The following is a 17,970-nucleotide window of genomic DNA, read 5'->3' as shown; positions in this document are numbered from 1 at the left end:
TTAGATGTGGACTAGCAGTCTGACTGCTCAACAGATCAGTTTACTAACTCAAAGAGAATGTCATTTTTGTTAACTCGGTTGTCACAGATTTTTCTCTTTTTTTATGATTTTGTGTTACTGACGTTCCACACTTAAGGGAGTTTTACAGCCAGGTTCTTTTTGGATATTTTATAATGGACAGCCATAAGTACAGTGGCTTTCTTATCGACTAAAGTCGGATGCTTGGGTTCAGTGGACTTAACCTGTTCTCAGCTGGCCATGGGGTCCGTGACAGTGACTTTGTTCGTACTGAGATGTGGTCAGGTGGTATTCACTCCTGATATGCATGGCTATTTGAGAAAACCTTAAACCTTCCCATTTTTATCCGATGCCCAATTGTTGATTGAATTCTACACATTGCTTGGTAGGTTGTTGGTCATTGTATGAACAAGACCCCCACGGGGAAATGTAGAGGAAAGGGTAATGTTTCACTGATCAGAAAAATAGACTTGATAATGGCATTCTGCAAGTAGCTGTCAGTGAGTGCTTTTCATGACCCAATAATTAGCAACACATTGACATTATCATACTTTGCATTTGACAGACGAAATATTCTTTGGGCCAGGCCTGCCATTGCATGCACACAGACATCTCACACATTCCCTCGTTCACTCCTGGACACTGTCACCCTGTCCCCCACCCACGCATTAACATGACCAGGTGAGAAACAAAAATAACCGGACTGGGTTTGAGGCTTTCCTGGAAAACCGTCTGGAGGTCGGCTGGATGTGAATCATAGAACTACAGTATATCCCCTCCTACATGCCCTCTCAAACCGCCGACCGGCTAGGTATATCCTGTGAATAGCCCAATCAGCATTTGCACAGTTGCTACGAGTTGCCATGATAATGTCGGGTGAAAAAAAATGGAACAGCAAATCAATATCAAATTTCTTGTGAATTTTCTCTTTTCCATAAAGCAGTTTTAAAGTAACAAAAACGTTCCTGTCCTCGATCATCCTCCCTATTCACCTGATTTAGCTCCCTGTGATTTTTACTTGTTCCTGAAAATCAAAAGTGACCTGAACGGAACACATTTTTCTTCAATGGATGAAGTGAAGACAAAAACAGCAAGCTTGTTCAAGAGCCTCAAGCAAGAAGACTTCCAGTACTGTTTCAATCGATGGAAGATACGTATGGAGCAGTGTAGAGATTGGAAGGGCGAGTATATAGAAGGTGACCATGTTTAGAATGCTGTAGTTCATCAATTTACTTCTTTATTCTGCTGTTCCTGTTAGGGGTGACCACAGCGGATCATCTTCTTGCATATCGCCCTGTCTTCTGCATCTTGCTCTGTTACACCCATCACCTGCATGTCCTCCCTCACCACATCCATAAACCTTCTCTTAGGCCTTCCTCCTTTCCTCTTCCCCGGCAGCTCTATCTTTAGCATCCTTCTTCCAATATACCCAGCATCTCTCCTCTGCACATGTCCAAACCAACGCAATCTCACCTCTCTGACTTTGTCTCCCAACCGTCCAACTTGAGCTGACACTCTAATGTACTCATTTCTAATCCTGTCCATCCTCGTCACACCCAGTGCAAATCTTAGCATCTTTAACTCTGCTGCCTCCAGCACTGTCTCCTGCTTTCTGGTCAGTGCCACCATCTCCAACCCATATAACATAGCTGGTCTCACTACCGTCCTGTAGACCTTCCCTTTCACTCTTGCTGATACCCGTCTGTCACAAATTACCCCTGACACTCTTCTCCACCCATTCCACTCTGTCTGCACTCTCTTTTTCACCTCTCTTCCACAATCCCCATTACTCTGTACTGTTGATCACAAGTATTTAAACTCATCCACCTTTGCCAACTCTACTCCTTGTATCCTCATCATTCCACTGATCTCCCTCTCATTTACACACATGTATTCTGTCTTGTTCCTACTGACCTTCATTCCTCTCCTCTCTAGAGCATATCTCCACTTCTCCAGGGTCTCCTCAACCTGCTCCTTACTATCGCTACAGATCACAATGTCATCAGCAAACATCATAGTCCACAGGGATTCCTGTCTAATCTTGTCTGTCAATCTGTCCATCACCATTGCAAATAAGAAAGGGCTCAGAGCTGATCCCTGATGCAATCCCACCTCCACATTGAATGCATCCATCACTCCTACTGCAGTTCCCACCACTGTCACACTTGCCTCGTACATATCCTGTACTCCTCTTACGTACTTCCCTGCCACTCCCGACTTCCTCATACAATACCACAACTCCTCTAGGCACCCTGTCATATGCTTTCTCCAGGTCCACAAAGACACAATGCAACTCATTCTGGCCTGCTATAAACTTCTCCATCAACATTCTCTGAGCAAACATTGTATCTGTGGTGTTCTTTCTTAGCATTAAACCATACTGCTGCTCACTGATCATCACCTCACCTCTTAACCTAGCTTCCACTACTCTTTCCCATAACTTCATGCTGTGGCTCATCAATTTTATTCCCCTGTAGTTACTGCAGTCTTGCACATCCCCCTTATTCTTAAATATCTGTACCAGTACACTTCTTCTCCACTCCTCATGCATCCTCTCACTTTCCAAAATTCCATTAAACAATCTGGTTAAAAAATCCACTGCTATCTCTCCTAAACACCTCCATGCTTCTACAGGTATGTCATCTAGACCAATGGCTTTTCCATTCTTCATCCTCCTCATAGCTGTCCTTACTTCATCCTTGCTAATCCGTTGCACTTCCTGATTCACTATCTCCACATCATCCAAACTCTTCTCTCTCATTCTCTTCATTCATCAGCCTCTCAAAGTACTCTTTCCATCTGCTCAACACACTCTCCTCGCTTGTAGGTTTCCATCTTTATCCTTTATCATCCTAACCTGCTGCACATCTTTCCCAGCTCGGTCCCTCTGTCTAGCCAATATGTACAGGTCCTTTTCTCCCTCCTTAGTGTCCAACCTGTCATACAACTCATCATACGCCTTTTCTTTAGCCCTCACCACCTCTCTCTTCACCTTACGTCCTTGTATTCTTGTCTACTTTCTGCATTTCTCAGACTATCCCACTTCTTTGCCATCCTCTTCCTCTGTATACAGTAGCCTCCCGTTTAAGTACACATCCCGGTTAAGTACGCATATTTTTCCCCAAAATTCTGGGTTCAAGATTTATTCGTTAAACATGTCATGAATCGTCATTTTCGAAGGTTTTGAAGTTTCTTGCATTTGGCTTTGAGGGAGACTGCCCGGATCTTGCTCTGAAATGATTCAAACGATTTCTTAAGATCATCGAATGTATCATCAGCTTCAATTTGAACTTCAGAGCAGAGCAGCTGATCCTCGATGTCGAGAACCTGCTTGTAAAGGGATTCGAACCCCAGAAATACAACTCCACTTTCTAAACCGGCATTCAGGTCTTGAGGATCAACGTCATCATCATCATCCATCACCGTTTCAACAATTTTCATTGACTCCAAAAGCTCTTCAACATCTTCCAATACCGCAGCAGCATATTCTTCGTTGTTCTCGTCATCAATGTAGCGAAATGCAAGCTATTTGGGAGTGGCGGCTAAGTACGCGCAAACTTCGCAGGTTCAAGTTGCGTACTTAAGCGGGAGACTACTGTACTCTCCTGTACTTCCCCATTCCACCACCAGGTTTCCTTTTCCTCCTTCCTCTGTCCAAACGTCACACCAAGCACCCTTCTTGCTGTCACTCTTACGACTTCTGCTGTAGTTACCCAGCTGTCTGGTAACTCTTCACTACCACCCAGTGCCTGTCTCACCTCCTCCCTGAACTCAACCTTGCAGTCTTCCTTTTTCAATTTCCACCATTTGATCCTTGGCTCTACCCTCACTCTCTTCTTCTTCTTGATCTCCAGCGTCATCCTACAGACCACCATCCTATGCTGCGTAACTACACTTTCCCCTGCCACCACTTTGCAGTCTTTAATCTCCTTCAGATTGACTCTTCTGCATAGGATGTAATCTACCTGTGTGCATCTTCCTCCACTCTTGTACGTAACCCCGTGTTCCTCCGTCTTCTTAAAATACATATTCACCACAGCCATGCCCATCCTTTTTGCAAAATCCACTATCCTCTGACCTTCTTCATTCCTCTTCTTGACACCATACCTACCCATCATCTCCTCTGTTCCCTTCACCAACATACCCATTGAAATATGCCCTAATCACCACTTTCTGTCCCTTAGGTACACTGTTCAACACTTCATCCAACTCACTCCAGAAATCCTTCCCATCCATCGAACACCCAACTTGTTATGCACTAACAACATTCATCATCACACCTCCAGTTTCCAGCTTCATAATCATTACTCTGCCGGACACTCTTTTCACCTCCAAAACACTCGACATACTGTTCCTTCAGAATAACTCCTACTCCATTTCTCTTCCTATCCACACCACGATAGAACAATTTGAATCCACCTCCAATCTACCTGGCCTTACTCCCCTTCCATTTAGTCTCTTCCACGCACAATATATCAACCTTCCTTCTCTCCATCATATCTGCTAACTCTCTCCCCTTACCAGTCATACTGCCAACATTCAAAGTTCCTACCCTCAGTTCCACTCTCTTTACTTTCCTCCTCTCCTCCTGCCTCCGGACACGTCTCCTCACTCTTCTTCTCCTTCTTCGGCCAACAGTAACCCAATTTCCACTAGCACCTTGTTGTCCAATAACCCTGTTGGCTATAATTCATCAAAAAAATTTTTTTTTTAACCAATCCGGTTATATTTGTGTCTTACCTCGTGTATACACACATTAAGGCAATTCAACCTAGTCACTTTTATAGCTACACAAGATACGCTGCACTCCTTTCGTTCTGGTATTGCACACACAGACGAGCTCAGTCATTTCAATTGACATTTCTTTCTTATAAGTATTAGTAGTTGTACACAATCATGTAACTTTTACTGATTAGCCAAGAAGTAACATTTACAATTTAGGTCACAAGTTAGCTGTCAGGATGTTCACTCACTAACTCATGAACAAAGAGCAACAAGTGCTTCTCTCCAGGTTACATCGACAGTGGCTTGGGCATGATAAAGCCTTCTCTGATGTGGACGGTTAAGAGAGTGTGTTACAGGCATTTTATCAGAGCTGGCTAGTGATAAAGTTATTGAATTTGTAAAACGGGTACCTCTGTCAGCCGCTGCACATCGTTTTCATGTGTTGGTAGCAAGTATCCAAAGTCAGATGACGGACAATGTCAGGCAGGGCTATGGTATATTCCTCCTCATTCATGAATTGACAGACAACCCAAACTCTTCATTTGTCTGATAATTAGATGGATCAGAATCAAGAAAAGACAGCAGACATGTGGCCAGGAGGTCACCGGGTACCTGACCACCCGACCCTTTCAAGCCGTTCTTATGCCTCACTTTTGAAGGGTTCCTGCTTTTAGACATTGACTTTAGAAGTGAAGCTGCAAATGTGTAGCAAGTGAATTAAAGTTGTTATGAATTCCCTGTCACACCTTTCATGGCTTTTTAAGACGACTTGAGCGCCGGCCCCTTTCAGATTCACTGCACCATGCACATTTTATAAATGCCTTGCATTTACAGATTTTACATAATTCTTTTACACAAGTGGAAAAAGGAAAGGTTGTTGGGAGGAGGATGACGTGGGGCAACAGAAGACTGGCACACAGGCCACTAAGTAAGCAAGTAAGCCGGTCAAGAATAAAAAACAGGAGAATATACAGCAGGTTTAGAAGGTCATTAGAGTGCTACTGACATGACCCAGAAAGTTCCCAAAAAAAAACAATGTGCTCAAGCAAAGGCAAATTTAAGTGGTGGACCGTAAACCTGATAATTTTACTGTGTCTCCATCACTCTACCATGTCCCATACATTCAATAACTCTAGCTAGTGGATCTCTTTTAATGTGACGGTGACCAAAAGTCGACACTTTCCATCTATCCTTATATCACTCCATCTGCTACCTGTATTAATTTAATGTCTTCACAGGCCATGCTTGGATATGTCATCCTAGTGTTGTTAGGTTTTTCAAGTATAACATTATGCTCTCTTTGTCTTGAGTGCCATTTCCAAATTAATGCAACCAAACTGCTATGTAATACACAGCCATATAGCATTTCATAGAGCAAATAAAATGAAAAGTCCAAATGACGACAAAGTGATCTTACAAGAAAACAAATGCAGAATTCCCCCTCTGTGCAGTAAAGAAGACCTAACAGTAACATCAACTCAGGACCATAGGGAGAAGATTCAGACCTGCACATGTGGCTATCAGCAGGTGCCTCAAACTCTGATGCAAATGATGATGACTAGCAGGGAAAGAAGTCACTAACAGGGTGCATGACACAAAGGTGAAGAAGGTGCCATTTCAGTCGAGTTATATGTCTTGGCCTTGATCTCACCCTTTGGCAATCACGTTAAAATATTTATGAGGGCATTCATTTTGCTTCTGAAGTGCAGTGGATATGAGAGTGACCTACATCCAACTGCTTCTGCACTTAATGAAGGTGTGACACAGGTGCTAATCTGTCTCTTTCTTCTGATTTCCAACAGCTTGTGGTCTTCGTAACGCTTTCATGATAATGCACCACAACCGGTACCAGCAGTGCATTGGAGTTTTCCTTTTGCAAGCTCAAAGTGAATCTATCAAGGTAACTTACGCTTTAATTTGTTTTGTATCATAGCTGAAACTGAATGTGAACACACAGCATGGCCTCAGAGGAGTGGCAGCCACACTCCTGTGCTAAAGGCAAATCTGGTGGGCGAAGACAGAATACCTGCTGTAATTATAGGGCGTGCCCACACTGTGTGCCCATTTCACACACAGACGAGGCACAAAACAGATGGCATTTAGACCAGCCTAACAGACATGAGAACAGAACAGCAGGGTAAGACTCCACATCCACCACCCACCAAGGTCACCTAGCTAACTGCTCAGAGATATGAAATTAATGAAACACGTTTCTGACTGTACGCACCAGCAGATGCATGGTGGCAAGATGGGCCATCATAGACCAATGAAGTTCCATGGGGACATCCTATCATTTTATCGTGCCTGTCTTGTAACAGGGATATGTGGGGCAGATCTCACTTGCTGGTATTTTGAATGTCACTTCACCAGCCTGAAGATGCAGTCTACATCCAGTCTCGCTAGTCATTGCACCTAGTACAGGCCCTGAAGCCAGGTCCTTGATCAGATGCTGTCTTGATCCAACATGGGAGGATCTGAAGAAGTTAGGAGTTCAGACTTGGCTACATATTTGTGTAACCATAAGAACTGTTCAGAATATTTAGTCTTCGCAAAGGAGGTGGGTGCTACACATTAGGATCTGTAGAAAAATCGTAGACCTTAGGAATGATGTGGCTACCAAGAACAGCCTGTCTCGTCTGCATTGGAAAGGGTGACTTTTCAGTAGACTTCTGTGCTAGTCTTGGATTGTCCATAGAATACATCATGCTGGGAAGCAAGGTTTCTCTTATGAGAATCTGGTACCAGAACATCTTGGGCCAAAGGAGTTTATAGCTGTGTCATTTGATCTGAGGCCAACACTCTGGTCACTTGGAAAAGAGAGTTGCTGGGCTCAGCTGGCTGTCACCAGATCACTTGGTTTTGAGCAGATAGATCAGAACAGGTGGTCAGCTTGTTTATAGAATGCCTAATGGATGTCTCTGTTCAAGACGAGGTTCTCTGGCAGTCAGATGGTGGTAGATGTCATCATTCTGGAAAGAGAGTGTGAATGGATTCTGTTCCAAGTCTTTTCTTTTGGAGATGGAGTGCTCTTTGTTAAATATCATAACAACAGTCATAGGACCAACTGGTGAGTAACAACTATGAATAATTTGAGAGTTACGGAGTTCACTAAGAGGTAACAACGGGTCAATGACATGGCCATAATGATGAACCTATTTGTTTGGAGTTTGTTTGTAAAGTCATTAGCGAATGATGTTTGGGTAGTTTAAGAGAGGTTTTGACACTTTTGAGCTGTTATCAGCAATGATGGGGACCTCAATGAAACAGAGTTAGAAGCAATATGGGGAAAGTTCTGCCACCGATGCAATGCTTAAACGACTCCACAGTTGACCAGGCTGAACTGGGCCACATCACACCCTAAACCTACCTACCACTTAACACCAAAAAAGGTGAATACAATCTAAAGGCAAGGTCTGTTCAAAGGCTCTGAATTAATCTTTCACTATGTTGCCAGCATAATGTTACAATTTGCCAATTCCAAAGATGATTACTGCTGCTTTTTGAACACAATTAAAGTCAAAAATGGCAAAAGTGCAAGGTCAGATACTGAATATCCATGGTTCAGGCATTTATGATGATGATGATGTTCTATTTCTGGAAGTAAGTACTAAACTTTCAATTCAGTACACTAATTTGATGAAGAGGAGGTGACCTTACGGCCTTAACAGCACTAGAGCATCCTGTTAGCATACAAAACATGCTGGAGAACTACGACAAAGACAGAATCATATGGCGAGGTCCTATAAAAAGTACAAAAGACCCTGAAGTCGGACAGTCACACACAGATGGGTAACCCCGGTCCTGGATTAACAAGCCTGGTAACAGAACCTTATGGAGATGCCACTCTTGTTCTTTAAATTGATGGTTTTCTTGTTTCATATTTATGGATTGGACATATATTGGATTCAAATAGATCTCCAACTTCTTTAGGACAAACGAGACGCATCAACAGGGCCTAACTAATGTAGGTCTGGGATCAAATTATCCAATACAATTCACATTCATTAGATTTGTTAGGAACTAAAATATCACTGTGCTGTCTTTATGTAATATAGGCAGGAGTCGATTGAGCACAAGTTTAGTGGTAGGCCAGAGTCTAACTTGAAAAATCATCTCTTGTAAAATCCTCACGTTTTGTTTAAACAAAAATAGAAAATAACATTTTTTTTGTGCCACCCTTTTTACACGTTAAAAAAAAAAAATTCTGATCTTGTATTTGTTTTTTTTTTTTTAATCTTTTATAGAAAACCTGGATGACTGAAATTGAAAAAGCAGCAACAATGCTATCAAGTTCTGAAGCCTGGAAATCATCAGACTCAAAAACATTCTCCTGGATTGAATCTTCACAAATTTAACATGGAAGCATACTGCATATTCAGTGACTGCATACTCTTCAGTGAAATTTTACTAAAATATCTTTTTAACCCAACATTTCATCCTTCATCCAAATGAACAGAAATTTTTATCCTGAATTACTTCTTTTCATTCAACAACTTGCACTTATTTCTGGGAAGACGCTAAATAAATGTAACAATAATGGCATATCTTTATTAAAGTAAAGGACAATTTGTGTACAATTAAAGTGTTTCCCACATTTTTCAATTTAATAATCATTGAGAAATTTACAGCAACTATTTTTGTAAAAATATGACATTCAGTATGGGGCTTGAACAACTCTCCAAGCAAACAGCAGAAGCCACGATATTTTGTTTGCCAAGGGTGACTGAGTGTGGCATGTATCAGGTGTGCAGATGCCATCACGTGAGTCACATTTTGGTTGACATTTTAGAACAACTAAAGCTCACACTTGTAACAGATGACCAAACCTGCAGGTGGCTTATGTTTTAGTTAACTGCTAATGCAGGACAAAACTGGAACACTCATTTCAGAAAAAAGGTAGGAGGTTGAATATTTTCACAAGTCTAAGTCTACCTCACATTCATTTGCAGATCACGTCATATTTTCATCAGTGCCATTCTAGATAAGTCCCTTGAACCACTGACTTGTGTTATGGCACAATGTCACCAACGTTCCACAAAGCAGACTAAGATTGCAGATTAGGACAACAGACTCGAGTAAGCAAGTTTTTTTCTTAACCCATGATCCGCAGGATCAACATTACATTCAAGATCGCTTCTAACTGGATATAATGGCAGGAACTGAGGTTTACAACTAGGGGCTTAAATTAAAAATTGAAGCAAAATATTGGGTTCAATCACAAGAATGGTTGAATATAAATTGAGCAATGTGATTTTTAGATTATACAACACACTAGTGAGATGGCACCTAAAGTACAAAAAAGACACAGCAGCACTTGAAGCCGCTCAGAGGAGAGCATCCAGGTGCATCCCAGGATTTGAGGACACGCCATACTCCGACAAACTCTAAAAAATTAAACCAGTTTAGTCTCGAGGACTCCAGTTGAAATTTAAAGGGCACATACACTTCAGTGTTGTAAACGTACAGCATTTGCTTGGCGTTTATTGAAAGCTTGACCGGTGCTGTTTCCATTGTGGTTATGCAGGTGTTTTACAACCGTCTTCAAAGAAGTGTTTGGCAGAGAAAACGTGATTGATATTTTCTGTATACCGTTTTGGGGGTTGCGAGATGTTTAGGTGCTTTTAATCCTGGGAATCACACTAGCGAAGAGGTGTCATCAACATCGTGAGCGCAGATATTGAGCTCACCCTGTTCTCAAAATTCCAGGATTGGTGTCCATAAGCACGTTAGTGCAGTGATATGTGACAGTGTCTTTATGATACTTAGAGAAGCTAAACCCTACTATAGCACACACACAAATATATAAATATCCATGCAAAATGCAGCTATCCATACAACTTGTGCATAGCACATAAAGTGAAAAGAACTGAACATACGTTAGAGTCATATACATTTAATCCTGCATGGGCTGAGGGGTAATGGGAGTTAGGGCAACAGGAAGGTGGGGATTAAACAACGCAGATTACAAGGAAAGAAGCAAACATGTGCTTCGTGCAATCCAGCAACAGAAACCTATTAATGAAGTGATACTTGAGTCATTTGCTAGAGATATTTTGAAACAGTGTGATCTGGGGGTGAAGCAGTCAATATTCATACCCAGGGTCAGGGATGGCAATAGAAAAGGAGGATGATGTTAACTACTCCACAGCACACCAAGGACTATTTTCTTACTGACACATTTCTAACATTCAGTGTTAATACAGGTAGTCATCCTCAGTTAAGCACACTCACTAATGCTAATCAATCTAGAAATACACGGGGAGAACAAGCACACTTCATTCATTTGCTGGGCGGAGTGGTGGCTCTGAGGCTAGGGATCTGCACTGGCAATCGGAAGGTTGCCGGTTCGAATCCCGTAAATGCCAAAAGAGACTCTGCTCTGTTGGGCCCTTGAGCAAGGCCCTTAACCTGCAATTGCTGAGCGCTTTGAGTAGTGAGAAAAGCGCTATATAAATGCAAAGAATTATTATTATTATGAGGCAGGAATGACAGCTTTGCACTACCACTCCGCCTATATGTTAAAACATCTGTACTAAGCTTACCAACCTTCAGCTTGATTAAAACTAAATATATACTAAATTATATAATTTTTGTTCAGTTCTTGCTGCCTGAAAGCTACGTGTGCACTTGAACTCTCCCTCAAAGCTCTCCCCCAGATGACCAAAGCAGGTCCGTGCACAACAAGAGCTGCGTTTGTTTTTTTGTATCAGTGAGTTACTTCACTCCTGGCTCTTCCAGAAAGTGGCAGTGACATTCTGTAAAGATACTGCTGACACATCATTTTATGAGTGTTGCAGTTTATTTCAATGAAACACGTGTTTGGCTGAAAACGCTTGAAAACCGAATGGCCTCATCTTGTCTGTTAATTTTGTTATGTTGTTATGTTCTAAGTTGGCAGTTAAATTAGGGCCATTTGGAAGCAAATACTTTTACAGAAATTACTTTCTTTAGTCACTGGGTTGGGAAGCTTGCTTAGCTTTAAAAGTACATGAATTTAACCTCTTAAGTGTAAATAATAGACAAAAAAACAAAAACCTGCCAAAAGCCTCCTGGTGGACATGCTAAGCATTACATGAACAGCGGCCTTGACAAAAAGTGAAGTTACCACACTGTAAGGCTGTATGCGCAGACCATGTGGCAGAATAAAAGCCTGTGTGTGACGCTGGACCTCAACAATTTCATTTTCTTTGACGGATCCAATAAATGGAAAGTTGATCCTGCAGGTGTCATTTCAAATATTTAGAAATTCTCAATAAACATTAATGTAACCCTACTAGACAGAGCAATTCAAATGACTGACTAAGCACATGTTACATTTGTCAACTTCTATTCTCTGTTATACCCTCAAAAGACATATTAAAAAAAGCCATACATCAATAGAAAAATAGAAACACCTACTTTTATTAACCATTTAAGCAAATTAGAAAACAAACAATACATCTGGACATAAATAACACTTTGTCCTGACAAAGTCTGAATTTCTTTCTCCATCCCTATCCTACTTGGCAGTCACTTGAGGACTGAACACTGAATTACAGCTGGTAGTTTTTACAAATCGAGAAAAACAAAAACAACAAAAGAAGCTTCAGTGATGTAAGGCACAACTATATGTTTACAACACAAACCACAAGACTTTGAAAGTGGCTTTTGATCAAACTGGTATTTCATTCAGCGCCTAAAGGGGACCAACTGTAGCTATAAATGAAACGCCAATAATTGGGCAACTATTTTTTTCTAAACACTGATAAACTACCAATAACTTTAAGGTTCCAAATTGAAAACTGGTTAATGTAACCATTTTGTTTTTCTGAAACAACATTTGATTCTTTTTTGCAAATGGTATTTTTTAAAAGATAAAAATGGCATTAAAGGCATGCAAACCGAGTGGAATCATATAAAGAAAAAAATCACCAGCACAGACAAGAAAGTAAAATAATTCAGGTTGCATGCCAACAGAAGAGGTTAATAACTGGCACTTGAATATATTCATGACGATTTGCATACTGGACTTAAAACAGTGGATTTATTTTACAGGATTTGCAATTCAAATTTCAGGTCAGTTAAGTTAACCTGCTGTACAAAGTCTACAATTACAAAGAACAAGTTGCATGCATTTCACTGGAACTCGCTGTGCAGCAATGACCAAAAGCAGACCTTGTGTCCTCAAGACAACTGACCGCTGACATTAATTCAATCAATCCGATCAAACACCTTCACCTTCCTTTCATAGATTTGGTGCTGTTCCTTTCAAAGTGGGATACTTCTGACCAAACGAAGAATGCTTCAGACTAAAAAGTGCAGTTTTTATGATCAAGAAATCAATCACTCTTCAATATTTGTATCTCATTTAACACAAAGACCTTGGCAAACAAAGAGAACTGAATATGAGTTAGCTAATGTTACAACTGAAATAAAACAAGAGGTAGAACGAAAATAAAACAAACTACATGACTAAGAAGGACCATTCTCATACAAATCTGAAGCACAGTAATAAAAGGCCTACTACATTCCATGTTAAATATTTACCACAATGATTAAAAACCATACATAGAAACATAAGGCTGTCTTATTCTAACAAACCAGGAAGACATTCAGAGCAACGCACTTCCACCACGTCACTTCTCTGGATCGGTACATACTGTAGGGTACAAAATCTGAAATGGGGCAAAAGTCCAAAATTTTACGTGTCTTTAGACATAAGCAGCAACTTTGCACAAGAATAAAACTATACATGTTTGTAAACCAAATTGATGAAACCGTCTTTCATTATTTTTACACATTTACCATGAAAGAAAGAGTAATTGGTCTATAAAGGAGAAAAATGTAAAATTGATTTTTTTTTAACCACACACATATAAGTACATTTGTAACAGAACTAAAAAAGAAAAAATGTACATAGGAGCATAAAGCTAAATAAATAAATTATAATTTCAGGCAGAATTATTATCTTTCTTTATAATTCAGTTCTTCATGTGTGTGATGGAAAAAAGTGACTAGGCATTTGAGGATCAAGAGAAATATCTGTAATATCTTTGGTTTATTTAAAAAAAAAAAATGAATTCCATAAGCTGGGCTTCACCCTGGGAGGTGCACCGCCTGAAATGAACCATTCTGTAAAGAAATCATCTTGACCAACGAGTCCCATTATTTGAATGTATTCCTCCCTTTTGGATTAAAAGGCTGCTTGGCCTCACTGTGCACTGTCCCAGGGAGGTGGAATGAGCCCATTAGAACTGTCTGCCTTCTGATTTAGCAATTTAATCAAATGGCCTTTTCTTTCTACCACTCTAAAATCATAAAGGCCAGGCGATCAAGAAGAATGAAAAACAATCAAACGAGTCCCCGTTTCCCTTTGTCAATTTTTTTAAAACAATAATTGTTGAAATAAAGTATTTTTTTTTTACTGAAAATATGTACAAGTGCATGTATAAAATATTTTTGCTGTCTAGACATAAATCTCATCCTCGCAGCTCTTCAAAGCAGGTATTGCAGACTCGTACAGGCTTCTTGGATGAAGGTATTAAGGCATTCTTGGCTGAACATTCAGCACAGAAGATATTTCCGCAGTGTCTACAGTGGTGCTGCAGCAAGACAGAAGTAAAGGAAACATTAGCATCAACAGTTGTCCTTCGAAATAAAAGTGGATACCCAGTCAATTAAGGAAGTCTAACAGACTGCTTCACATTTGCAATATTTAAAACTATAAATTAACCCACTGGGTGAGAACAGACTTCTCGGCATTCATTATAAAATTGCCTGACATGTGACCAAGCAAATTAAAAAAACAATCTATATTTACAGTATATAGATCACTTTACCTTCTGTTAACCTTTCAAACAAGGAGTAAGCTCAGAGATATGCAGGTGGATTAGCCTGTGGTGTCCAGGATAATGGACCATCTGTCAGGCAGACCGCAGTTTGTGAGACTCGAGGAGTGTGTTTTTGATACGGATGTGAGCAATACTGGAGCACCACGAGGAACAGTCCTGTCTCCTTTTCTCTTACTCTGTACACCTCAGACTACAAATATAACACCAGGTGATGTCTCCTGCAGAAATTCTTAGATGATTCTGCACTTGTGGGGTGTATTGATAAAGGGAATGAGACAGAATATAGAAGTCAGGTGGAGAAGTTTGTTTCTTGGCACAAAGAGAATTGTCTGCATTTTAATATCAGCAAAACCAAAGAACTGGTTATTGACCTTCGCTGCTCCAAACAGCCTCTATGTCCAGTCACTGTTCAAGGAATGGATGCAGAGGTGGTCCACTCCTACAAAAACCTGGAGGTTCCAATTGATGACAGGCTGGACTATTCTCAGAACACAGACGAGCTAAGTAAGAAAGGGCAGAACAGGCTCTTTTTCTTTAGGAGACTGAACTCCTCTAATGTGGGTAGTGACTTCCTTCACATCTTCTATAATTCTGCAATTTTCTGCTCTGTGGTGTGCTAGACTAGTAACATCAGCTCAAGAGAGGCTCACCGAATCAACAAGCGAATTAAAAGGGCAAGCTCAGTTATAGGATGCACCCCTGGAGGTTGTAGCGAGAATTAGGAGAGAGTTAAAACAAAACAGAGTGCCATTATGAACAACGCTGCACATCCTCTCTATGACACACTATCACGGAGGACTTTCAATTAACAAATTATTCTGCAACAGCAATACATCTGCATAATGGCTCACTGGGACTGTGACAGCTAAGTCAGAACTCTTCTTTTTTTGGAACTTTCTTCTTATATTGATATTCCAGTGTGTGTTCAGTCCAAAGCGTGTTTGTTTATTTATTTAGCTTCCATAAAAACCCAAATTTCCCACTGGGGACAAGACATTAAAGGCAGTGTACTCACAGAACCTTCACTTGAACGTTAAAAGACCTTAATTCAAAAACACAGTGCCTTGTCTTGCCAAAATGGGACAAAGATTAATCAACATCATTCTAATTTAAAAAAGAATTCTAGACTGAGCAGTTACATCTATAGTGTTTTTGTGCAGTTCTGGTGACCACGCTACAAAAAAGACACAGCAGCACATGAAGACATGCAGAGGAGAGTGACCCGGAGCATACCAGGACTTAAGGACACGTCCCACTCTGATGGACTCTGAGAATTAAACCTGTTTAGTCATGAGTAAAACGGACTGTGTGATGACCTAATCCAGTGCTTCACAATTCTTAGACATTGATAAAGCAAATTTAGCAGAATTCTTCCAAGGAAACAGTGAATCACATACTCCAGGACACCAACAGAAATTAAGGAGAAGTACCTTTAGGACTGAAGCTAGGAAGCATCTCTTTGTGCAAAGAGTTTTGGGAATCTGGGACAAACTACCAAGCCATGCAGTTGAATCAGACACCTTGAAATATCTCTGGATGAGATATTAGGACAGCTTAACTATTAGCTAAACAAATGGGATCGATGGACTGAATGGACTCCGCTCCTTTGTCAAATTTCTTATGTGCTTGACAATATTCAGCAGCACTTTTGAGTGACAAATCACAGGCTACTGATAGTTTTAAATGTGTCGCATCATGTTGGGCCTCAGGCCTAGTGATGCTGCAAAAACCATTTTATAGTGATCTCTCACTGGAGAAGAGCATTAAGTCTAGCAGCACAACACATTCTGGTTAAAAATACTGAAGGAGACCTTCAATTGTCTGGTGCTACCAAGATCTTCAGCATTTTGTGGAAACCAACTACTTCAACTTAATTCCCTTACACTTTCAGGCCTCACCACCACACTGTAAAATGAGAAGGGCCCTTTTAAAATATTGATCAATGTATAATCTATGCTAATCTATCTGGGGGGCTGCAAAGTGGCACAATCTGCAGCTTTAGGGACCTGGGTTCACCTTTGAGCTAGTCACAGTCTATGTGGAAATCAGATGTTCTCCTTTTGTGTACTTGTTTTCGCCAGGCTATTTATTTTCCTTCCACATCCTAAAAACATGCATGTCTTTATACATACATACATGGACTCTCGTGATGATGAATCCAACTTGGCCTGTACTGTATATGCAGTATAGGGCTAAGCTCCATACATCTTTGTAAATCAATACACAAATTCAGGAAGTGATGAATGTGTTTATTTGTTTGTTTATTTGTTTATTCAGAAAAAATAAATAAAGAGCTATAATTTAATTCATACTTGTTTATCGTGGCACCAGAGAGTTTGAGATATGTGGTGTAGTGATACCAGCAATTATGAATTTAACTCTGCTCTGTACAAGTGACACTACTATTGCTACTTCCATTGCATTTCATTGTTTTGGTGTAATTGTACAGAAATTGTCACATCTTTCATAAATTTTTATCATTTAATTATGTTCATTAACAAGTCTATCACACACCTGAAGTGAGTCCTCTCTGTGACTGAAACTTATGTAGGTCAAAGTTTCATTGCCCTTTCTGACATGAGACTCATACTGCCACTTCAGACTTAAACTGTAACCTTAAGAGAACCCTTATACTGTAACAAACCTACCTTAGTCAAGGATGTGTTTCTCTGTGGAGCTGCAACAGCAGCCCCACTCTGGCATTCCACATGTGGACCTTCATGTCTATCAATCACAATCAGATGATACCCCTGCATGCATTGCTTAGCTACTCAGGAAACTGATCTTAAAGTGTTTTATCACCTTTGCCACCCTTAATGCAAAAACCTGTAGGCCAGTTATCAACTAAAAGTTTGTCCTAATGTGCACCCAAGAAACCAATGGCAAATTGTTCACTTCATTCTTTATATTTAGCATGAGCTCCCTGCTCTCTCTGCATCAGGTAAGCTTGGGTTCAGCTTCTGTTACGCTGAAAAGTAATAACCTATGAGTCAGGAAATTCTTTAGCTTTAATATGTTTCGCCCTCCAAATTTAATACAAAAGCTGAACCTGAGTAATAAGCTTGTTCTTATAGACTTGCAGCTCCAGTGCCTAAAATGAAACAGGTTTCAAATCTTGTGTCATGTTTAAAAGTTGGTCTTAAAAATATGCCAGATGTCTGAATGGTAATTTCTTTCCAATTTCCACTGTTCTGTGAATTACAAGATATGTATTCTTAGCACATATACAGTACCTTTCTTATCGTGACTGAAAAACCTTTTCCACAACACATGCAATTTTGTACTTCGTGATCTTCTGTCCATTTCCTTGTGAGCGCTTGTGTATGTTTTATCTGAGGACAAATAAAAGAAAAATATAATTCTATAAAATAGCATATGGTATCATGTCCTGGAAAAA

At 40.3% G+C, this 17,970-nt stretch overlaps 2 protein-coding genes across 4 annotated transcripts in view; one reads left to right on the top strand and one right to left on the bottom strand.

The window, feature by feature from the left end:
- plekhg7 (pleckstrin homology domain containing, family G (with RhoGef domain) member 7) overlaps positions 1-9,325 on the top strand; it is a 100,426-nt gene extending 91,101 nt beyond the window's left edge. The window contains exons 15-16 of the mRNA XM_028815482.2: positions 6,546-6,643; positions 8,988-9,325. Of these exons, the coding sequence (XP_028671315.2) occupies positions 6,546-6,643; positions 8,988-9,098 (209 nt within the window). The 3' untranslated portion in view covers positions 9,099-9,325. The remainder of the gene's footprint in view (positions 1-6,545; positions 6,644-8,987) is intronic.
- A 4,463-nt stretch (positions 9,326-13,788) lies between these two features.
- eea1 (early endosome antigen 1) overlaps positions 13,789-17,970 on the bottom strand; it is a 164,273-nt gene continuing 160,091 nt past the window's right edge. For all 3 annotated transcript variants that reach the window (XM_028815471.2, XM_051929997.1, XM_051929987.1), the window contains 2 exons: positions 17,807-17,905; positions 13,789-14,324 (listed from right to left, as the gene is read on the bottom strand). In XM_028815471.2, the coding sequence (XP_028671304.2) occupies positions 14,202-14,324; positions 17,807-17,905 (222 nt within the window). In that variant the 3' untranslated portion in view covers positions 13,789-14,201. The remainder of the gene's footprint in view (positions 14,325-17,806; positions 17,906-17,970) is intronic.

Source organism: Erpetoichthys calabaricus, chromosome 1 (assembly GCF_900747795.2).
Source record: "Erpetoichthys calabaricus chromosome 1, fErpCal1.3, whole genome shotgun sequence".
NCBI lineage: Eukaryota > Metazoa > Chordata > Cladistia > Polypteriformes > Polypteridae > Erpetoichthys > Erpetoichthys calabaricus.
This window is presented reverse-complemented; position numbering and strand designations above follow the sequence as displayed.